General features: G+C 42.1%; 2 protein-coding genes across 4 annotated transcripts; one reads left to right on the forward strand and one right to left on the reverse strand.

The window, feature by feature from the left end:
* The first annotated feature begins 122 nt into the window (after positions 1 to 122).
* unk (unk zinc finger) lies at positions 123 to 10,534 on the forward strand. 3 transcript variants are annotated; one of them, XR_004612215.1, is made up of 15 exons: positions 123 to 522; positions 1,036 to 1,245; positions 3,187 to 3,363; positions 3,454 to 3,620; positions 4,342 to 4,477; positions 4,567 to 4,684; positions 4,780 to 4,864; positions 4,959 to 5,254; positions 5,397 to 5,462; positions 5,600 to 5,783; positions 5,898 to 5,999; positions 6,106 to 6,291; positions 6,375 to 6,560; positions 7,781 to 8,041; positions 8,695 to 10,534. XR_004612215.1 is itself a non-coding variant. In XM_034571077.1 (15 exons), exons 1-15 carry the CDS (start codon positions 374 to 376, stop codon positions 8,848 to 8,850), a joined length of 2,475 nt encoding a protein of 824 aa, XP_034426968.1. In that variant the 5' UTR covers positions 127 to 373; the 3' UTR covers positions 8,851 to 10,534. The 3 variants fall into 3 exon arrangements, 2 of the variants coding, with proteins under 2 accessions (XP_034426968.1, XP_034426969.1); XM_034571077.1 differs by having other exon boundaries at positions 127 to 522; positions 6,375 to 6,556; XM_034571078.1 differs by having other exon boundaries at positions 129 to 522; positions 3,490 to 3,620; positions 6,375 to 6,556.
* unc13d (unc-13 homolog D (C. elegans)) lies at positions 10,111 to 22,356 on the reverse strand. The gene is made up of 34 exons (XM_034571076.1): positions 22,210 to 22,356; positions 21,380 to 21,400; positions 21,114 to 21,170; positions 20,952 to 21,008; positions 20,740 to 20,847; positions 20,586 to 20,645; positions 20,348 to 20,414; positions 19,727 to 19,907; positions 19,612 to 19,656; positions 19,447 to 19,518; positions 19,292 to 19,361; positions 18,820 to 18,924; positions 18,561 to 18,653; positions 18,353 to 18,453; positions 17,831 to 17,948; positions 17,126 to 17,247; positions 16,945 to 17,035; positions 16,803 to 16,859; positions 16,598 to 16,695; positions 15,758 to 15,809; positions 15,377 to 15,507; positions 14,155 to 14,272; positions 13,927 to 14,079; positions 13,736 to 13,831; positions 13,443 to 13,649; positions 13,255 to 13,329; positions 13,092 to 13,171; positions 12,858 to 12,972; positions 12,371 to 12,442; positions 12,136 to 12,219; positions 11,936 to 12,056; positions 11,555 to 11,678; positions 11,209 to 11,429; positions 10,111 to 10,666 (listed from the first exon to the last, which is right to left on the reverse strand). The coding sequence occupies exons 1-34, from the start codon at positions 22,267 to 22,269 to the stop codon at positions 10,551 to 10,553; spliced, it is 3,348 nt and encodes a 1,115-aa protein (XP_034426967.1). The 5' UTR covers positions 22,270 to 22,356; the 3' UTR covers positions 10,111 to 10,550.
* Between the last annotated feature and the right edge of the window lie 501 nt (positions 22,357 to 22,857).

Here is a 22,857-nt window from a genome sequence, read left to right on the forward strand (position 1 = left end):
AATTATAATAATGCTTACAATTTCAATAGGGCCTCCCACTGTCTCCTACTGTTCGGTGCTCGGGCCCTAATTATATTTTCTACAATTTATTTATCTTAAAAAAACACATGTTACGTTAAGTCGCTTTAAAAAACTGTTATAACTTATTGTCGAATCTCCCACTACGTAATAGACGAGTTGCACAATCGTTATCAAAGACAAAACTCCATCTCCCATAGTTCCGCGCGGCGTCTTGTTGTCCCCTCTGCTACTACTTCCTGCTGCCTTGCGCAAGCTCACATCGGAGTAGAATGCGGATTTCGAAGCTAATACGAATAGCTAGCCACGAAGCTAAAAACAAGCTTTTTGTTGTCGGGCGTTAAACTGGGAACAAATGTCCAAAACACAATCGCAGCCCCCGTTGGCTTCGGCGGTGACGACCAGCGGGGGTCCCTCTTCTTCCTCCTCGTCCTCGTCCGCGGGGGGCTCGACATCTCCCGCAACCGTGTTGAACGTACAGCCCGAGAAACCTCAACATTACACGTACGTAGTAGCCACTTTGCAGGATTAGCTAGCTAAGTGGACACAGCCTCACGTGTGGTTGCATGAAGTAAACTACAGATAAAAAGAAAGAAACGCGCAAGCGAAGGTTGCTAAACTGACGCTAGCTTGTTTGTACAGTGACAATGTGTCTATAAAGTGGACCAGGTCTGTATAAAGAGGCCTAACGTTAGTAGCTGTTGTCATTTCTTAAATGCTTAATGGAACAGCACAACTCCAGTTCTGTGCTTTTTCATATGTTTCATTAGTACAAATATGTAATGTTAGATTGAGGTAATTATACACAACACAGTAACAGTAGTTATTAATCACAACAGCAGGGAATGTGATGAGGTTAGACAGGCACTGGTGCCATAACCTATGTATTCAGGGATATTGAATGTACTGTACATAAATATGAATGAACTCTGTCTTGTATGTACTTGAAATTTCCTGTGAAACGAAGTATAATCAATGTCTGACTTAATTTCCCACTGCTGCTTCTGTGTGTGGCAGATATCTGAAGGAGTTCAGGACGGAGCAGTGCCCCCTGTTCGTGCAGCATAAATGTACACAACACCGGCCTTTCTCCTGCTTCCACTGGCACTTCCTGAACCAGAGGCGCCGCAGGCCCATCCGCAGACGGGACGGGACGTTCAACTACAGCCCAGATGTTTACTGCACCAAATACGACGAGGGAACCGGCACCTGTCCTGATGGAGACGAGTGAGTGTGACCCAAACATCAGTGATGTGGAAGACTGCTTCACATCCTGTTTGTGTTACCTGTTGACATATTGTGCGTTTCATTAGACCAATACTTTGAGCTTGAGCCTGACCAATGTTGTTTTGACTGATGGTGTGAACCTTTCACAGACATATCGGTGTTTGCATTAATGTTTGCTGATATCCGCAAACATGAAATAATTTTTCCCAAGATAAACAATGCAGAAAGATGTGCTTTTACATTTACATTGTACAGAACATTATTTACATTATTCAAGTTCTATATATTTGGTTGTATTTGTGTTATCTTATTTATAATTATCTATAATAGGGGTTTAACAGTACATGTATCGGAGCCGTTCGGTACTTAAAATGTTTTTTTTATTTTTGTTGGTTGATCCACTCCGGTACATTTTAAACTTTAAAACTCCTCTTGTCAGACACTCCGGCACTGTACAACACTGTGTTGCTGCTGTAAAATGAACACGGCAGAAACCCTGAAGTAGCAACCCACTGATAGCAAGTACCTTTTGGGGCATCTGGGGAGTTGCAATGTTTTTTTTATTTTTGTTGGTTGATCCACTCCGGTACATTTTAAACTTTAAAACTCCTCTTGTCAGACACTCCGGCACTGTACAACACTGTGTTGCTGCTGTAAAATGAACACAGCAGAAACCCTGAAGTAGCAACCCACTGATAGCAAGTACCTTTTGGGGCATCTGGGGAGTTGCAGGTGCCACTTTAAGACCCTCTTAGCGGTTATTGGCATTTTTATGTACAGTATATATCGGCTGATATATTGGTAATGGACATTTTTACTCCTAAATGTTGGTATCGGCATCAGGCCCCAGAACTTGACAGTTGAAGGACCTCTTAAAAACCCATTGTATCTGGGAAGGTGGTCGTGGTTACTAGCACTTTTTGTCATGGGTATATTGTGGAAGTAAACAGCAGTGAGGATAATTACTTGGTCTTTTGTTAGAACCCTCACAGACCACAGGTTTTTACCACCTCATCTTTTAAACAGTTAAATCGTGCCTTATCCAAAGCATTTTACCGGTCCCACCACAGACATTTGTAAGCATGCTCCATTTAAATCCTACACTGTTCAAGTGAACCACCAGAATGTATAGGACTTTGCACAACAAAGGACTTTTTTTCAGTTGGCGTGAAGTCATTCAAGTAGTGATTGAGGATACACCTTATCGACAATTGAAAGTCTAACTGAAAAACCTTGAAGATTAGGGTCTGATGCATAATCTTCAGTGTGCATTAGCACCTGAAAACAGCCACTCCCACACTCTGTCCGTCTCTGAGGGCTGTCCGACAACCGACAACCCTTACGCAACATGCAAAGACAAAGAGAATGTAAAGGATGCAAGTGGATCTAGGGTCAGCCGGGGATGTCTTTGATACATGCTAATGGGCCTCTTTGTGAAACACTATGTGAACCATTCCTGTTTCACTCTTCATTTCAATAAGGCTTGTTGCAAACAATACAGGGAGGTGGAAATAATATAGCACTTTTTGTTATTGGTACTAATTCAGAAAAAGTTAGAGAGGGGTATAACTCATAGGAAACTAGTGTAATATCTTTTTAAGCAAGTTTATAAGCAAAAGATTTAAAGAGCATTTGGAAAAAATAATTCTGACCCAAACTTTTTGATCATTAGAAGTGGTTGTTAGCTTTATCAATAGTTTAAGCAGTTTCCACTGTAATTGTAAATTGCATGTATTTTGGTTTTGAACTTTAATGATGGTCCCTCGGGTTGTGGGAATTTGTGAAAATTTGAATTTCCATACATTGATAGTGACATACATTTTAATTGCAGCAGTGGAGTATACAGTATGGTGTGTATACTGTGCACTGTTTGCCTCAAAATACTTCACCGTCTCAATGTTCATTTCTATGTTTTGAATGTAAATTTCCTGTGTGTTCCAGATGCCCGTTTCTACATAGGACAGCAGGTGACACCGAGCGCAGATACCACCTTCGCTACTATAAAACGGGATCATGTATCCACGAAACCGACGCAAAAGGCCACTGCAGCAAAAATGGCTACCACTGTGCCTTTGCACATGGATCACATGACCTGCGCAGCCCTGTCTATGATATCAGGTGCCCAAAATAACTCAACCCCCCCAAAAAAGTCTTCTTTTTTTCACTTGGAAACCAAAAAAATATGATTTCTGTGTGTCTGTGTTATAGTCATTCCGAGTCTCTTGCACACTGTGGGTTTTACAGAGAAGTGCAGGTGATGGAGTCTCAGGGAGGCTCGGGGTCCTCGGAGGGAGGTGGAGGAGACGGGCAGTCGGGACAGGCAGCAAGTACTGCCCTCATAGAAAAGATCCTGAGTGAGGAACCACGCTGGCAAGGTAAATTTGTGTAACAGCACATTATACAACCAACAATTTCATGTTTCGAACTGGAGTGGATATTCTCATTAAAGTTGAACACCTGTTATTTTTGTCCTTGCTAGAATAGTGATACTTATACCTCTAGTACTCCAATATTAGCTGATATATCCTGGTTTCTCAAAGGCATGTAAACAAACTTGCTTGACTCCTTTCCCCTTGTGAGTTTCAGTTTTTTTCCCTTGGTTATTCACATTCAACACAACAAATGAGCCGTAAACCAAGAAGCTCTCTTACCTCACTGTCTTGCACGATACAAAGAAAAAACTTTAAGTACACAAACGTTCATGGATATTTATTCATTCCTGTTAGTTCAAAGCACGTCATAACGTTGTGCAGGAAAGGTGCGGTGTCAGTGACCGCTAAAATATAGAGGAAGAAATGAGCTGGGAGTTATATTTCCGTCACTTCAGATCAGTGCTGATGAAAATCTGTGTTTACTGCAGAGTCATGTGACCTGTGAGTGAATGATGATTGTATCCATTCCTTTAGCAGACAAAAGCCAGATGTGAGCGTGTTTTAGTTTCTTTTTTTTTTAAGTGGAAAAGGGGCCCTATTGATCCTTTTTTCTAAAACTGTATATGTAAAACCTACTGGGAGGAAAACACTTTTTTAATATCCTCAGTAATACCCTTGATGATGCTTTTGATTATGATTGTTTTTTTGTGTACTTATTCTATAGATAATAACTACGTGCTGTCCCACTATAAGACCGAACTGTGCAAGAAACCCCCGCGTCTGTGCCGTCAAGGTTATGCCTGTCCATATTACCATAATAGCAAAGACCGGAGGCGAAGCCCACATAAGCACAAATACAGGTGCTGTGTTACATCATTTATATTTGTTCCTCTTGATTGTAGTTGTAATTAAGAAAATTATCTTAAAAAATGTGTTCCTACTCCCACAGAGCGCTGCCATGTCCAGCGGTTAAGCAGAGCGAGGAATGGGGAGATCCCAGTAAATGTGAGGGAGCAGAGGGATGTCAGTATTGTCACACGAGAACAGAGCAACAGTTCCACCCAGAGGTTTGTGTGTTTCCGCAGAAATCGTACGCAGTCTAGACCAGAGCTTGCAAGGGGATGATGATGAGGTTCAGTATTTGCTTGTTGTTCTGTCACAGATCTATAAATCCACAAAGTGCAATGACATGCAGCAGTGCGGCAGCTGTCCCAGAGGGCCCTTCTGTGCCTTTGCTCATGTTGAAAGTAAGATCCCACAATGCATCTGTTTGCATTTCACACCAACAATCTAATGAGTCAGTTTTTCATTTAATGTTGTAATTTTGAAATCCTACTCCAGAGCCCTTTGTTCCAGAGGAACCGTCATTCCCCGCTCCCAGCTCTCCACCGCCCCCTAGACCTCCAGACCCTCTTCCTGCCCAAGATGCCTCTTCAAGCCCCAGCCGAGCCATCATGGGGTCTGGTTCTGTTCTGGACCCCTTTTCCCCATCTGCAGGGTCGTGTATAACAGAGCAGGGGCTACTGGGTAGCGTTCTGTCCTTGTGTGAGGACGCGATTGGAGGAGCTGAGCCTCTGTCTCCCTGGGCGAAAGACGGAGGGTACGGCAGAGCCCCTGGATTTGAGAGGGAGGATCAGGTGAGAAGGACGGATACTGACACAGGGGACAACAGGCATTACAGGATACTAATAAATGAAATTAATTATTTACTTTATATCATTATAGTAACTATGCTTCTCCTGCATGTTGTTATCACCCTCATATTGTTTGTGGTTTCAGGCCAAGCAAAGGAGTTTTGCCCTCGAGCAGCGTAACAGAGAACTGGCGTCAGTACAAAGCAAACAGGTAAAATTACACCAATACTCCAAAATTCTGTATACTTTTTAGCTGGCCCACATATTGTTTTCAGTCATCTGAAATCTTGCTACAAGGTCACAAAAAAGGGACGACTGTTTCCTCAAGCGCCACGTTTTCTCTTTCAGGACTTGTTGGTGTTTTTACCAGTGGGCAGCCCTTTGAGTCTGTCCTCCAGCATCCCCTCCAGTCTGGCTGCCACCCCACCCAGCCCCGCCACCCTTGGACCTCCGGGGTCCAGCATCTCCTCAGGCATGAATGCTAATGCTCTGCCCTTTTACCCCACCAGTGAGACTGTGGAGTCAGTCGTTGGTAAGTCAGGGTGTCGTAAATTTGAATCCTCTCAATCAGTAGGGGCAGTGAACACTTAAAATGACTGTAATATAAACATATATATAAAGTGTATTTAATATGTGTGTTTGATAGAGTCCGCCCTTGATGATCTTGACTTGAATGATTTTGGCGTGTCGGCGTTGGAGAGGAGGTTGGAAAGCAGCTCTTCTCTGCCCAGTGTGGGGGTGATGCTGGGTATTCCAACTCACAGAACTACACAGCACTTTAATATGAAGCAGTACACACGCACACGCACACACACACACAAAAATAACTATTACCGGTGTATTTGTCTTTGTAGGAGGCAGCCAGCTCCAGAGTTCCGCCCCAGTCAACATCCCAGGATCCTTCAGCAACTCTGCTCCTTTCAGCTCCCCCTCACCGTCCCCTCCAATCAGGCCACACACGTCCCCCTTCTTTTCTTCTCACCTGTCACAACCTGGCCAATCAGAGAGCTCCTTCCTTGGGCCGTCTCATAGCTCCTTAGGTTTGTGGAGTTTGATCCAAGACATCACATGGTGCAGTGAGGGATGATATGTTTTTGATAATATTTATTCTTTCATTTTGTAGGTTTGAATGGTATGAGCACTAACATCTGGGAGCACTTTCCATCAGGCCAGGGCTCCCCCGGTACACCCCCCACCCTGCTGCCCTCTGGCCCCTGTGCAGAGACCGCCCGGCTCAAACAGGAGCTGGAGGAGGCTCACAGGGCACTGAAGCAGTGGGGTCACAGTTGGAGACACACAGCTCAGGTAGGTAGGTAGTGGGGCATGTGTGCATGGGTCTGTGACATGGAGTGTGTTTACATGCACACTAGTATCCCAGATACAATCAGATTTTGGGGGAATATCCTGGTTATGTGTAAACATCTTATTCTGGTTCAGAAACCTGGATAACGTTTGAACGTAATATGATAGGTCCAGTATAGACTGGTATTAACATCCGATCGCAAGTGGTCAGAACTAAGTTCATGCAGTAGCCACAAACAAATGAAGGTATTGGCACTGAGAAGTGCAAAATGAAGTTTAATTCACATTTGCAAATCAGAAAGAATGTGGCCACATGCTTCTCAGACCACCTCTGAATGTGGTGTCAGTGATCGGATCTCAGGACGCATGTGGGTGCTTTCACACCTGAACTTAGTGCTGACCACTTCTGATCGGATCACTCAGAAAGGATTTTAATGCCAGGTCTAAACAGGGTCATATACCTCTCTTACACCAAAATAAGCAGGTATACGCTGTTTTTATAACACGAGTAAACCTGCTGAAAAAAGGTGATACAGTCCCTTCACATTGCCAGTTGACAAGTTGGTTTTCCTGTGTTTTATTTCCCCCGTTGAGTCACATTTGACATCACAGACGCACCAGAAAATGAAAAGCTCACTGTCTTGCCAATCGAAAAGAAAAAAAATAGCAGTTGCAAGTTGTTCCCAAGATGTTACAATAAGTATACAAACATTCATGGCTGTTTATGCACCATAGCCTGGTAGTGCATGAATGTTGCGAAGGTAAAGGTGCAGCGTCTCCTCAGCCAAAATAGAGAAGAAATTGGCACAATCTCCTGGGTGTCACATTTCCATCACGGATTATTGCAGTCTATTGCAGAGTCATTTAACACGGGAGTAATTGCTGATTATATCCATTCTAATTGCGGACTAAAGCCAGATGTTAGTGGGGATTTTGACCACTGGAAAATGGGATCCAGGAACTGGGATACTCTGGCATGTCATATCTAGGTTTCTGAACATTCTTTGTTGGTAGAGAATATACAAACTGACTCTTGAAAAAATAAGACAACTGCACACAGATGTTAAGAATCCTGGATACTGTTATGACCATGTAAAGAGGGTTATGAATAATATGTTTTCAATGTAAACAACGTAATCCTGAAATTGTAATGGGTCAAAAGATGGATTCTTAATTTGTAACAAAAACCTTTTTAAAACTTTGTACTCTGCTCGATGTCTCCTGTAGTCATGGGCTGCGCTGAAGGCGGATGCAGAGGAGTCTCGTGCCCATGCATCACGATTAGCCATGGAGGCGGAGAGAGCCAGGCAGGCTGAGGAGGAGGCACAGAGACAGGCTACTCTCCTGCAGGAGGCGCTGGAGAGCTTAAGGAGCGGCGACAACCCCCATCTAGCACTTCACCAGCTCCAGCTACTACACAGACTGCCCTTGGAGTCAGTCCTCAGTTTGCAGGCTCAACTCTGTAGCTGCTTACACGCTGTAGAACAGGTGGGATTACATACCTCAGTCAACCTCATCGAGTTCTGAAATAGTTTTCAGTTCTGTCCGTGTTCATGTCAACAATAGTGATGTAGGTAGTCTGTGTTCTGGCTGATACATTTATGAATCTTATACAATTGTGGTAATAAGGTAACACACAAAAACGTGTGGAGCAAGAGGTGGAGCAAGTTTCATCTGGGTCATGTTATTAATGACTGTTAACTCAGTCTGTGTTAGAGGTGTCCTACATAAACAGGAGGTACTATTATAGCTGCTTTCAGACATGAACTGATCAATGTATAGTCTCCTGAAATTATCGTAAAGGACAGCATTTGAGAGCACAAATGTCCAAGTCAGATGCTCCAGACATTCTCTGGAGTTTCTCTTGCCACCCCCCTAGTAAAGACTCTGGATAATGTATGAGTGAGCCTATGTGGATTGGCTGTGGTCATGTTGATGAGGTTTCTTAACACACAATTCACATACTAGTTTCAGTTTTTTAAAATCATCATCCCTCATTCCCTGCAGCCTTTTTTCAAATTGTTCCTTTTTTTTTTTTCAATCTCAGAAAATATCTGTGAACATCACGTGAGCTCCTCTGACTCATTCAGCATTCTTCAGCTCAAGACGTCTAAACTTTTTCCATCCCTCTGTGTATCCAGGTGGTGTACAGGAAGCAAAGGCAGTGCTGTGTGACGTGTGGCGAGGCGGGCTCGGTGTCCCTGCCCTGCGGCCATGGTCTACAGTGCGAGAGCTGCTCCGCCTCGACAGAGTGCCCGCTCTGCCCCGAACAGACCCTGGAGCCGCAGCTCTCTTGACCTCACAACCCAGTCGGACCAACGCCGATTAACAGAACAGTCAGTCCTGATTCCACAGATACCAGCCTTGGCTCTCAGCCGCCATTCAGAATTACGTCGAGGTCGTTTTTATAACATGGTGACAACTCCCAACACTGATCTGGTTTTGTATTTTTAAGACGACTTTTACTGATGAATGACCAGCTTAGTGAGCGCTGGTAACGAAGCGAAAGCCCTTAAAGTGGAATTTAGAATTAATAATTACTCCAGTGTTACCCATGAAACACCAGTACAATTTACTAGTTAATGCTCTTGACCAGCAACACTGTTCTTAACCCTTGTTCTGGATTTGTCCTCCTGTTATTTCTTCACTAACCTTAACTATGAAACATATACAGACATAGTTCTTAATCATATTCTGATGTTATAAAGCACGGGCTAGCCCTAAACATACAGAAAACAGTCTTCTCTCTCTGGATAGTTTCAGTGTGATCTGCTGAGGATTAAACTCGGTCACCTTACTTCAACAAAGGTCAATGGCATTTGTTTGTATGTTGGCATTTGAAAAGCTCCGAAACATTTCATAAGAAAACTGAACAGTTTGGTCTCTTACTCGTAATAATCCAAAGTTTTCATTAATCTTAAATCCACAGTCCTCCACAGCAATGAGTAGATTCTGCCAGAGTACACCCACTAAAAACATATGCTGTCTATGAATGAGATATATGAGTAGTTATTAAGCGGTGAGGTGGGACTATAGCAGTTTTCAGACATGAACTCCAGAGGATGTCCGAGATTCTCCAGAGTTGATGTCTAAAAGCAGCTTAAATTGGGCTTGGTGGTCTGGTGGTGTCAGGCTGGTTCACTGTGCTGTGTGTTGAAATCCTGAATCAAAGAACTCCCAGATTTCTATTCAGATGTCCGAGGGTGATGAGCTGTCTTAACAAAATCAACAGGTCTGACTGAAAACAGTTAAAGGGCATATTTAGTTTCATCCCAACTGTAATCCCATCATGCTACAGCGAAAAGGGGCCATACCAGTCTGCTGGTAGCGCTCGTCTAGAATAAGTTGAATTTGTTTTTTTCAATAGTTATTTTTAGCAAAACATTTATTTAAAATTACTGTTAAATAATAAGAAAATATTTAAAGAATTTGTAATATTTGTTGAAGTTTCCAACAGGTGGCCCCTTTTAAAGCACTCAGGTTTTCTCCAGTTTCCAATTAGACTGGAAGAGGAAAGTATGTTAACACAATCAAGGCAAATGTACTCAGTCAACTTGTGTAGTCTTTGAAATTACATCATTTTAATTTTTACTTAAAATATTTTTCATGTTAACTCAAACATACACGTTCTGTCTTTTTTTACCTGCCTCTTTGCTATGTTTTGAACATGTGACAGATTTTTCTCTGCCAATTTTTACATGTGTAGTAATCTCTGACATTTCACAGTTTGTCAAATGTAGTCATATACAGTTGAATGATGTCATACTTATCTTTTGCACTGATAAGACAAAGCATTGGGAGCAAACAGATGTATGAAGGCTTGTAAGGTTTAAATGCAGGTGTGAACATGTTCATGATCACTGTGATGGTCTCTGGTATTAACCAACACACAACTCATCCAACACCAGTGTTTCCATCTGAGTGGATCTTTTTTGTTTTTGGTACAGATCATTAAAAACAAATTGTATATTTTTGGAGGAAGAGCTTGTTTCTGTATTTATTTCTGTTCCATCCCTTCCTGAGACTGTTTCTCTCTCTGTCTTCGCTTCTTCACGAAGGCCTGGGCCTCACGTTCTCCCTTCCTGGACTCCAGCAGACTCAGAACGGGGTCTTCTGGAAAATATAGGAGAAAACATTGTTGTCTACAACTGAACTGGATTTCGATCATAGTTGGATTGGCATAGTATACATCCACATATTTACCTCCACCAATGAGGTTATGTTTTCATCTTCACATTTTGTTTGTTTATTATTTCTGGATCGATTACCACGAAATGATGTGGTATTTGTCAAGATAGAAATAATTAGATGTTGGTGTGGATCTGGATCAGGAACTGGGTCCAGGATTTGTTTCCCTTCCTTTACCATTGCGAGCTAGTGTGTTTTTCACCATTTTGAATTCATTTTCAGAGAAGAATTCATGGATCTTAAAGTGACATGGAAATCTGACATGATCAGGGGCCTAATATTATTTGAGTGATTCCAATTTGGTGCAGATCCAAATAAAGATATACTGAATTTAAACATGGTTTCATAAGGGGACCTAGTAGACACATTTGTTAGGGACTGTGGTTAATTTTTGTTCTATTGCTCTATTGTTCTAAAGGTAAATTTAAAAGCCGCTTGACTGGTCCAAACCAACTGACAGATCATACCATTAGGTTTAGGATGGATCAGAGGCAGACGTATCTGAGCAGGAGGGCTGTCCGGCCGTGAGCTGAGTCCATCTCCCTCCCTTGCTCCACCAACTCCCGGTATGGCCTTGAGTCCCAGGAAGGCCTCGCCTTCAAAGTCGTCCGTCCTCAAGGTGTCGTAGTCCAGAACAGTCACCTGCAGGCAAGCCCCTGGAGACAGGCACTGATCCAAGGAAACCAGACTATATAAAAGAGAGAAGGGGTGGAGATAAAGGAGGTCCAAAACATATCAAGGCCACAGATTGACTATGAGAGTCAAAAGCCAAGACCTGAGAAAGAATACTGACGTAAATGGCCTGTAACTTACAATTCGAAGGCCTCGTCAAAAAGAGGGTTGAGGTCACAGGTTTTGACCTGAGTGCAGCGAGGCTCAACCTTAGGAAAGATGTGGTGAGGCTCCAGACACAGCTGCACAAATGGATCACTAAAACCTGGCAAAAGGTCACACGTAAAACTACTTTGGCACGAATTCATACCAAATTTGCTAGGAGCCCATTTGAATTTGGCGTGGATGCGGGGAAAGGGGCTGATCAGGTCATTTTCACTTTCAGTTACTTTCGATCCCTTTCTTCAACAAATAATGAATGGATCTTGCTGAAAAAGACACATTTAGGGAACTTGCCCATATGGGGTATGCGCACTACTCTAGTTTTTGTAATGTATGTGGCTATGATTGTTCTCTATTTACCATTAGAGTCCAGTGGTATTAGGTTGACAGCGTTCAACACCTCAACTCTCAGTCTCTGGTCCGATCTCCTGTAGGATGTGAGGAGGGTGACTGCACCGTATTTCTCTCCGCCGTACACGTTCTGTCATACAGAGGAAACGGAAGCTTTGAACAAAAGGACTCACAGGAGTTTACACATTGACAGCAGTCGACTGTCTCACCTGCTCCCTTATCTTCCTTTCGTGGAACTTCTGCACCAGCTCCTGGCTGCTCAGAGAGTTATCACTCAGTTGAGCTTTGAGAATCTGGACAGACAGGAGCGATATTTCATTGTGAATTGTGTGTGTTCATTACACTCGTCCCCACTTTCCCCCTGTTCTGATGGAGGATAAGTGACAAATCGTACGCTAGTCAGAGAAATTAAAACTGTCCTCTGCTGTATCTGCAGTTTCTCACCTTGTACTCATCTGAGTGAAGTGATTTCAGAGGGAGTCCATTTCCCTCGGCATGGAAGCACTGCTCTAGGCACTGAAATACATGGAGCAAAAAGTCTCAGCTGTCACCCATAATGTTTCACCCCATTTTTATAGCATCAAATAACTAATTAAAACCAAATTTACTGGAAAAGTAAAAATGAGCACATGAGCATGCATCAGTATGATAATAACTTCCTAAACTGACAGAATGCATCCTTGAGAAAAATGTAATTAACATGTACTTTGACTGTTTAGTTTGGTCTATTTCCCATCAACCAACATGGAGGAGGCACAGTTTATGACTGCAGCCAGCCACCAGGGGGCGATCAAGATGATTTGGTTTCCCCTTTAGCTGACAGGTCGTTCATCTTTATATACAGTCTCTGGTCTGAGCTGACACATGTGGCAGTTTGCTGTAAGTGTTTTGTGTTTTGCTCTTGCAGTCAACCACACGGCCAAGGACCAACCTGCAGCGTATACAGCAGCCTCTGGCAGAACACCATGAGCCCTTCTGGTTGTCGATGCTGAGTAGCCACCTGGTGGAGGATCTTCACCGAGTTATTCCAAAGTGGAGTCAGAAGACTGGAAGCAAGAGAAAAAAACAATGACAACAGTTCATGAGCTGACAAACATGGATCCATCAGCGCTCACGATGAAAGACAAGAATTGTGATGTAGTGCGGTAACAATCGAGCCTTGTACCTGTTGAAGTTCTCTTGAACCAGGTTTTCATTCATGTAGTGCAGCTCTTGTTCCAGATAGCGCATCAGAGGGGCTGCAGCCTAAAACGGACAAGAGGGCTGGATATCGAGCAAACGCTAAGGGCAACAATATTAGTGCTAAACTGGCAGCAATTGTCTCTTACATCCTCTGTGGACTTGGAGGGAATCCGACGCCTGGTTGACATGCTCCTAACATGAGTCTCAATGTCGGTATTCAGCTTGTGAGACATACAGATAAAGAGGTGATGTTTAATGTCTCTTCATAGACAGATAGTTTGATAACCTTTCCTTGATACTTGATACATTTAATCAATACCACATATATACGCACCTTTTTCCCGAGAGTGTCCAAAGCAGAGCGGATCTCTCGGCTGAGGAAGCTCTGTGCCTGCTCAACCTGCGAGGGCAGTGTGTTGTGGAACTGGCTTTTACCTATGACATTTTGCGTGCGATCTCGAAGCCCTGCCCAGTTCAGCTGTGTAGGAAGTCTGGTCAGGACGGACCTTAAGTGCTCCAAGTCGTTCACTACCACACACAACTGCAGGGGACAGCAGGGAATTGAGATTCTCGTGTATTATGGAGCTTTAGAAATATTTCGAGTCTTCTCTCCTTGTCCGTGTTTACCATATTTATAGCACTGCCGGGATCAGAGTTCTTAGACAGCACCTTGACCCTCTCCTTCAGGATGCAACAGTAGTTTATGACAATCCTACACACATCCTGAAAACGCACCAAGAGCAAAGACTGTCAACTGCCAGTGTTCCCATACTCAGATGATGTGATTAATATAGCATGTGGATGGAACTATTATGAACCTCAGTGAGCTTGACCATGAGCATAAAGGCCTCCTCAGGGTCAGGCCAGGAGAGCTGATCCCACAGCTGGCAGATAGGCTGGACACACGCCACCAGGTCCACTGCTGAGGAACTGTGTTTTATTGGCACGGAACCAGCCTGGAGGGGCTGGAGCTGAGGAATTGTAAACATACAGTATAATGACATGATGAATTATAATAATTGTATGCATCAAAAGTGCTACTGTACCTGGTCCACCTGCACAGCCCGCTCCACCCTGTCTTGAGTTTTGCTGAATGCCTGGTTGAGCCAGTAAGGCAGAGCGTCGCTGAAGCCCTCGTGAAAGTTTGTCAGCTCCAGTAATCCCCTGAAACAACAAACTCCTCATCTTCCATCCCATCTCATACATTTTTTTTTAGGAGTAAGGTCAGTGGTGTTATTCCTGTATGTAGCTGTATCTTGTTGGTTAACACAATTTACTTTTGAAGTTGTGCTATTGGGAAGACTGTGGAGCTAATTTGAAAAAAACAGACATTGTCCTTTGGTTAAAAAAAACCTCTCCTCACATTTCAGATCCCCACTCCCTGCACTCGTTTATCACGTCCCTGATTCCCTCAATCTATGCCTCCCTAGTGGATTTAGCATGTTGCTGCCTTCATGGGGTCGTGTTTACCACCTTCACGAAATGAGTCCATATGAAGGCCTCCCACTCCACACCACACTCTCGTTATGAATTATGACATTTCCGCTGACTTTTTTAGAAATGGCGCAGCCTACAAAAGTAGTCCCTAAGGACGAAGTGTGATTTAGAAATGCATATTTAGACTTAACTATCCAATAGGATGAGCGACAGCAATTCTAGCCATTGATGGATGTGCTGTTAGAATGGGTGACGCAAGTAGAGGCAGATATACTGGGATGCTGTGGGAGACATCTTCAGACCTCGGGGGGACAATTGCTCATGTTACTCTGTGGACATTTGTATATCGTTCCACCTTCTGGTCTCCTTGATGCATCAAGTCTACATTAAAATCTTATGCATAAGACATCAGCTGCTGCCTGAGTTCTCCTTTCACCAGCTTCCAGAAAACTTCCATAACAGGCGGGATCTTGATACTGTGGTTTTGCTCCACAATCATTACTGAGTCCAAATGACGACAAAAGTACTTGCGGCTGGTACCTGTATCTGAGACATTTTAGCTTCACTCTAGCAAAATGATAGGAAGTGGAGATGCGTTGTACTGTACGTCTTATATACAGTCTATCTAGACACTGACAAGGCAGTTGTCTTAAAAAGGGGAACAATAGTTAACATTTCTATTACTAACTTTTAAATCATCTGAAATGAACCGATTTGGGCCATGACTGGTGGGTGACAATGAAGGGGTGCTGGAGCTCATCTGGTAGGGATGTGGTGGAGTACGTCTGACAACGAAAAGTTTGCTGATGTGTTTTGAGTATGAGGCCTGACCTTTTCTGTAAGAACGCCTTGTCTTTGTGGATGGCCTGCAGGCTCAGGTAAACGGGGAACAGACTGTTGGCCAGATGCTGCTCCATCTGACTGTCTATCAGTGACAAGGTTTCCTTCACTTCTTTTGCCAGCTGTGGAGAGGAGAGGAGAGAAGAGAAGAGGAGAAATGTGGTGAGCTGTGGTGAATTCTCTCTAATTCCCGGTGTAAACATGGAAGTAGACCAAACATATACGCACAGGGTAGATGGGATGCGAGTAGTGCAAATCGGAATGGGGCAAAAATGGACTGAGAAGTGCAAAATATTTCATGCAAAGTAATGTCCATCATTGCACGTCAAGTTTGTCAAGAAATCTAAATTGAAAGAGATATTGAGAACTTACCAGGGAGTCCAACGTCTGATAGATAACAGTGAACACATCCACTTGCACAACACTAAACGATGAGGAGAACAAAAAACATTCATTATTACAAAAGTAAAAAATATTCCTAATGCAGTTTGGCCTGCTTCTCCCTGATGATTTTATAAATGAATGAATGGGTGCCCTTAATTAATTAAAACTCAAGTTAATTTCAAAGATTAAATCCTTAACATTTGAGGACTTACACAGGTTGTCTGTGCCTTTATCTTTTCCTGGCTAGATTTCTCTAATAGCCTCTAAACAGGTATTACTGCAGCCACCCTGCATCGGCCTCAATTAGTACAGAATGCTGCTGCTCCGATTATTATTGGATCAAGAGAGCATGGCCACGTAATAAAGATTCTTGCCTCGCTGCATTGGCTTCCTGTTTGCTTTCACATTGATTTTACGATTTTATTGATGACATTCAAAGCCTTATACAACCAAGCCCCTGTGTATATCAAGGATTTACTAGCCCCTTATGAGCCCAACAGCTGATAGTCATCTTCTGGTATTTCCCAGAGTCTGATTGGTGACTTAAATCACTCCTGAAAATGTATTCTATTTTAAATGTTATTTTTTCTTCTCTTGTGAAGGACTTTGAAAAACAAATAAAGATTTTTTTATTATTATTATTATTATATTATGAAACATTGTTTGTCTTTGTTCCATTTAGGTGCTCTAGTGGGCTACCCTAACCAGCATGCACAATGCCAAAGCCCTGCACCAAGCCTACATAATGCAGACTACCACTCATGTAATTAGTAAGGCCAAAGTTCTACAAGTGAAACAATAATCCAGCAGTCCACTCGCCCACCTTACCTAACAAATACCCTGTTCCAGACGTCTTTGTTATGTTTGATGTCCTCCTGCACCTCCCCGATCAATCTGGAGAGGGCAAGCACAATCTCTGGCAGGTCCTGTATGTCAGCAGGGTGCAAAGACAACATGACATAAAATGGAGATATCATGCAAGCATCAACTCCACTCCAGGTACAGTGTTTCGAGGTTTACATGGTGTCTTTACCTTAGTCATTGGCTGATGCAAACCCTTTTTGATGGTAAACCACTCCTGTGTACCCTTCTGAAGTTCAAAGTTATATAACAAGTTATTAAGGCCTTATTATATACACGCAGTATGCAATGACCTCATTAGAATGACTACTGACCTGTATGACATCGATGACCTCATCATGCAACTCAAACTGAGCCGGGTTCAGTTTCTGAAACGCCTGAGTCTTACAGATCTGGACCAAGATTCTGTGGGGGAAAAAAGCACATTCATGTACTGCATCACCTACGCCATGTCATCGATTCTATAAACATATGAACATAAATAACAGGCTGTACCTGAGCAGTGTGTGTAGTTTCGGAGTAGCACTGGGTGTTGGGGGGAAGATGTCTCTGTATTTGGCCACCAGACAGAGTCCGTACTGCAGGAAACCATGAAGAGAGTCTCCAAGTTCCTGTTTCTGTTCACAGAGAGCAACATGTTACTCAACACTCATCTTAAGATACCAGCTCCTAGTTTCACTTTACCAGCAACCAAATCTACCGACAAGAACACAAGCAGCTATCACATGACTTGTGTAATCTTGATAAGTACATGACTAGGTTGTTTTGGGCAGAGAGCAACAGTATCAAGATTCTTTACTAAAATTTTAATATTTTAATATTATAGCTTAAACATGCTCAGTTATAAGTAAGCTCATTTTAGGAGTTCTTAAAATTAAAGAACTTGTGATGACCAAATACTTACTGGACTATTATTATTGAAATAATTACATATACATACATACATGTTCATTTAGCAGCTAGTTGAGGTAGAGCTAATTTTTTTATACATTTTTTATACATTAGATAGTATAATCTATAAACAATGTTTTGTGTAAATTTGCAACCAGTACAATATTTGCCTTTGAAATATTGGATATTAAAGTTAAAAGTATAATGTAGCAAAAGTACCTCAGAATTGTACCTAAGTGCAGTACTTGAGTATATATACTGTAATCGGTTACTGTCCACCTCTCTCAGTTGAGATTAGACGCATCGTACCTGCTGGTAGGGCAGCTGCTGCTGATGCCAGTGGTACTCTATACTGGTGAGCTGCTGGAGCAGCACAGACGAGTCCAACTCCAGGCTCTGGTACAACTTACTGTACGCTACCCACTTCCTGTCAGAGACACACACATCCACGGCGTTACGCAGAAATACAACAGAAAGAAAAAAATCAACACATTGGTTTTTAAAATTACTTGGAATAATTCCCTTGGCCATCAGTGCCTTGGAAAACAGTGATATTACATATTCATATCACCATGATATGATACAACTGGGAGCTGATAAATGATAATATTGAATGATCACCCACCCATAAGCAAATGAGAATGATGAGAAAGACACTACAAAGCTTATTTCATTCTAGATGTGTAGTTTTTCAATACACTGCCTTAATAATAATCCTATTTGGATTATGTAGAATTTGTCCTTTATGTTCCTGCCATTACCCTGTTAATTGTAGGTACTGCAATCTGGTATATGTGCTATGAATCTGCTGGGTGTTAACATGCTGCTTACGCCAGGTCCTGAAGAAAAGGGGAGAGGTCATTCTGCGTAGCATAAAGCTCGAGGAGAGTCTGAGCCTCCCCACACAACTCCCCTTTCCACGGAGCAGAACTCTGAGGAGAGAAGACACAAGAACGGGGGTGATTTAAGAAGAGAGAAAGAGAAAGAATGTATTTAATATATGGTTTAAAGAAGGGGTGAGAGTAAGCTTCTCCTTTACCTGTGTCTTGGAGATGTAAGCTTGAACACACTGCTGCAGGATCCCACAGTAGTTGATATAAGCGCTACGACCAGCACTGAGCGTTCCATCTCTCTGTCAGTCACACAAGACATGCCCAGTGTCAACATGATCCCAAACTGCCCAGTTACACCACGACAGACCAGATTTCACTGCTGTCCACACACTTATGCACACATGTAAAACTATATCGAGTATACACCAAGTGTTGCAGGATGAGTATCAGAATTTTTTTCTTCACCTCTTTATGGATGAACTTGAGATTCAGGTGGCACTTTCCGCGATCAGGGTACGTATCTGTTCTGGGCTCCAGGTTGTACCAGTTGTCTTCAGTACAGTGGAGATCCTGCGTGGTACAAATGGACACACTGTAAGGTTATGAAAGTACATTTTACTCAAATTTGATACAATGATAAAAAATGGTCCCGGTCTAAATAGGGTAAAATTTACTCTTATTGTGCATTTCTACTATATCAAATAGTTAATATTTAAGTTAGTAATGTTAATTTACTGTATGTAGCATAAAATGAAAACAACTCTCCTGCCTTTTCACTCCTGCCATCTGTGAAGAATGTCGGTTCTATTGTGGACTAATGATTACTACTCTGTATTGAAATATAACTCAGTCTCAGTCTATCATTTGTTACAAAGTATCAGACTGGAAAGACAAGTCAAGAGTAAAATAACAATTATGAAATATGAACATTTACTACCTGTAGTTTTAGGACAAGGCATCCCAAAAAGTCATCTGTGCCTTTCTCCTTTTTGGCATCCTTGAGCATTCTAAACAGGTAGAGTTAGAAATGTTCACCAGCCCTGCATGGTTAACTGTTACAACTATGTCTGAGTCTCAGAGAGAGCATAGTACCTCTTTAAACTATTGAAATTAGATTTGATATCCTCTAATTTCTGAGAGAGTGACACATCTTCATCCTTATCCCTGTAATAGAGGAGGTACAACGGAGGTGAGCTTCATGAACAAGATTATTCTGACGCAGAAGATGAGCATGAGGCTGTGTATGATTTGTCTCACCACATCTCGAGGTGGAAGTTGGCCCCATGGATTTCTTCAAACTCTCTTAAAAAGAAACAAAAGTTACGCAACTTTCAAAATGCGTCTTCTGATATGAACCTGAATTCAGACTCACAGTATGAAGGTTTGGTTCCAGATAGGGTTCAGGGTCTGCTTCTTGATGTCTGTCTCGTAAATTTTGTCGTCCGATGCCGCGTCCTTTACAACTGATTTACAGGGTTTGGCTCTGGACAGACGTGTGCGATGCTCTTGTTCATCCTCCAGTATGGTCAGGATGCAGTATGGGTCACTAAAACCTGTTCAAAACACACACCACAGTCCTCTGGTAGACTCAATGGGGCATGGTGACACGTAACAATCACATTATTCCCCGGTCCAGAGACTCCAAGAGACTATATTTCAAGATATAGTATAGCACAGTACAAATCAAAGAGCACACGTGGGTGAAGTGAAAGTGAGGGATATTTGGAAATGTCTACTTTGCAGACAGACCTTCACTGAAACACAGCTCATCAGTATCAATCAAGGTAGTGAAACCCATCTGGTGAAACTGCAAGTACACATCTTTATACCGATTCATTCTCAAAATGGCTAATGCAACACATCAATAGAATTAAAAGGTGAATTAATATGAGAAAATAATACAAATAAACAAAAAAAAAAACTGAAAAGGGTGAATTCACTTGAGTGCCAGTCACCCCGTCTTTGAAGAGAGTCAGGAAACACGTCAACTCACCAGTGACATCTTTTCCCAGGATTCCCTTTCCTTCCTTTACAGTGGCCATCAGGCAGTAAACTGGGGGCTGTAAGAATCAGACAGTTTTTCTTTTTTTTAGATATGTTGTTACTTAATCCGTTCATGGTTGCCCATAGTCATGATGATGAAATCTGCCTTGTGTGAATGGAAGGAAGTAGAAAGTTACTCCGAAGGTGCATTATTCACTGGAACAATAATGCTGACTTCATTTTCTCACCTCTGCACTCTGTACTCTGTCCGTCAGACTATCGTGCTCTGCGTCTGTCATAGTGAAAGCCTGAGAGATGGAACAGAACAGTCTGGGTAATCAGTCATACGCCACAAAGAGGCAACAAAAGGATGGGTTGTGTTGTGTATGTGTAAAGGTTTACCTCCTTTACGTATTCGTGAAGCTGTGAATCAGTGAAGACCTCAGTTGACGAAGGTTTACCCAACTTATGGGCGATGGTGTACAACAGCTCCTTATATAGAGGCTTCAGCTTTAAAAAGAGTGAGAGCTTGTTTATGAGAAACCTAAATTATATAATTCATTCATCATTAACCAGTAAGGTCCTATTGAGATACAAATCTTTTCTGATGATACCTCCAGCTCCTTGTGTCTTCGTGCTTTCTCTTCTGGGTTCTCGTCTTCCTTAAAATCCTAAAAGAAATACAACTTGTTCACGATTCTGCTCAATACATGTGGTAAATTACGATATTGTTGGTTAAACTTTGAGGTATGTCAATGTCACGCTGTGTCGCCTACCCTCCTATCGCGCAATTTCCTCGTCAACCCCAGTTTGCGTACATGGACTGGTGAAACCTGACCAAAAAACAACACAATAGCATAAGAATCATGAATGTTCAGTCATTTCCAAATGAAGCTTATGCGTAAATGTAGTTTTACTGTTTTCTAAGTAGTCACGGAGTTCCATACATTTCCATACAGCATAACATTTTGTTGAATGAAATTGCCAAACAACTATTAGATGGATGAACCCATGCAGGATCAAGTTTGATGATGTCTTTTACCTGTCTTTTTGAGACATGTTCCTGTAAAACAGAGGATAATAAATTAATGCAGGAATTCTAATTATGACATCAATAAAAACAGTTCATTTAAATAAAACTGAAGGAAACTGGTATTAAAAGGTTTTTAGCTTTAGGCCCGTTCATTTACAAAACTTCAAATCTCTAGGCGTCTTGTCAGGGACTTCCTCTATTACTGATCATGAAACTGACTTGGAGGTGACAGTGAGATAAAAAGGAAAACACTAGTATCTCAAAATGAATATTCAAATACATTTCTACCCAACTTCACATACACACACAACTATTGTCATCTCTTTGCATATCGAAGTGATGACACCGACCTCTGAAAAGATACATTGTGCTCAAAATATGTCTCAAATAATCTTTCAGATCAGAATCTCCACCATATGTTTGGTAAGTACCAACAATTGAAACATACAGAAACAGAAGTGTGTGTGAATCCATGATAGATATGCTTCCATCTACATCAATCTTATCCAGGCAGATATTCAAAACAATGATGAATCATAGTCACAGTACTTTAAAAATAGACATGTGGACAGTATGACTCAGTGTATGGGTGCGATTTTTAAACACTGTTGCTACTCATCATACTCATTTTTCGGGTTTCTCAAAAAAGAAATAATTGAGATAAAACTTGTGAGAAAAGGTTAAAGACAGAGCCTAAAGAAACAGGAAGAGACATTATATACGGAATCATTAGTTTGGTTATCAGCCCATCGCCAAGTAAACTCGGTGGTACGTAACTATGGAAGAGAGACAGAATATAACAAACATGTCAATATGCTCCGGTGAACTGTGGGCCATACCTGTTCAGGTGTTTGCAGCAGTTTGTCCTCCATGCTGGCTTTCACACTTTGACCTGACATAAAGATGCTAATAAATGATAACCAGAATCCTGCCTTAACTGATGTGCTCTTTCTCTTTCTCTGTGTGTGCGTGTGTGTGTGATAGGGAAGCTGCGTATGCGATGGGTTTTGATGAACTGTCACGCAGCAGCCGGAAGTCATCACTTCCTGTAGAAGGTGGTCACATCAGTAACTGTGACTTGAGAATTCCTTCTTCATCTAGTGCCCTGAATTGAGCACAGAAAGGGTTTGCATGCCCAGGCCCATACTGTTATTATTTGATCACCATGATCAATCACATTAAACAACTAAATCCACGGTGCAAATTTCACATGACACAAGATCAACTACAACTGAATTAGATCATGAAACTGCATGTAACATGAGACAGGTGGACTGTCTCATGTTACATGCAGTCCCCTTTTGTGTGTATCTATCTATCTATCTGTCTGTCTATCTATCTGTCTGTCTGTCTGTCTGTCTGTCTATCTATCTGTCTGTCTGTCTATCTATCTATCTGTCTATCTATCTATCTGTCTATCTATTCAGAGTAAGGCTGCAATTAATGAATATTTTTCTTATTATACATTAACCCATGGATATCAACAA

Source organism: Hippoglossus hippoglossus, chromosome 19, assembly GCF_009819705.1.
Source record: "Hippoglossus hippoglossus isolate fHipHip1 chromosome 19, fHipHip1.pri, whole genome shotgun sequence".
NCBI lineage: Eukaryota > Metazoa > Chordata > Actinopteri > Pleuronectiformes > Pleuronectidae > Hippoglossus > Hippoglossus hippoglossus.

Excerpts from the sequence above, each read along its gene's own strand:
- unc13d (XM_034571076.1), bottom strand. The coding sequence starts at position 22,269 with ATGTCAGGTCAAAGTGTGAAAGCCAGCATGGAGGACAAACTGCTGCAA. Across the intron at positions 18,925-19,291 it reads GCCTTGTCCTAAAACTACAG|GATCTCCACTGTACTGAAGA; the intron begins GTAGTAAATGTT and ends TGTACCACGCAG. Across the intron at positions 18,654-18,819 it reads TCAAGTTCATCCATAAAGAG|AGAGATGGAACGCTCAGTGC; the intron begins GTGAAGAAAAAA and ends TGTGACTGACAG.
- unk (XM_034571077.1), top strand. The coding sequence starts at position 374 with ATGTCCAAAACACAATCGCAGCCCCCGTTGGCTTCGGCGGTGACGACC. Across the intron at positions 523-1,035 it reads GAGAAACCTCAACATTACAC|ATATCTGAAGGAGTTCAGGA; the intron begins GTACGTAGTAGC and ends TGTGTGTGGCAG. Across the intron at positions 8,042-8,694 it reads GCTTACACGCTGTAGAACAG|GTGGTGTACAGGAAGCAAAG; the intron begins GTGGGATTACAT and ends CTGTGTATCCAG.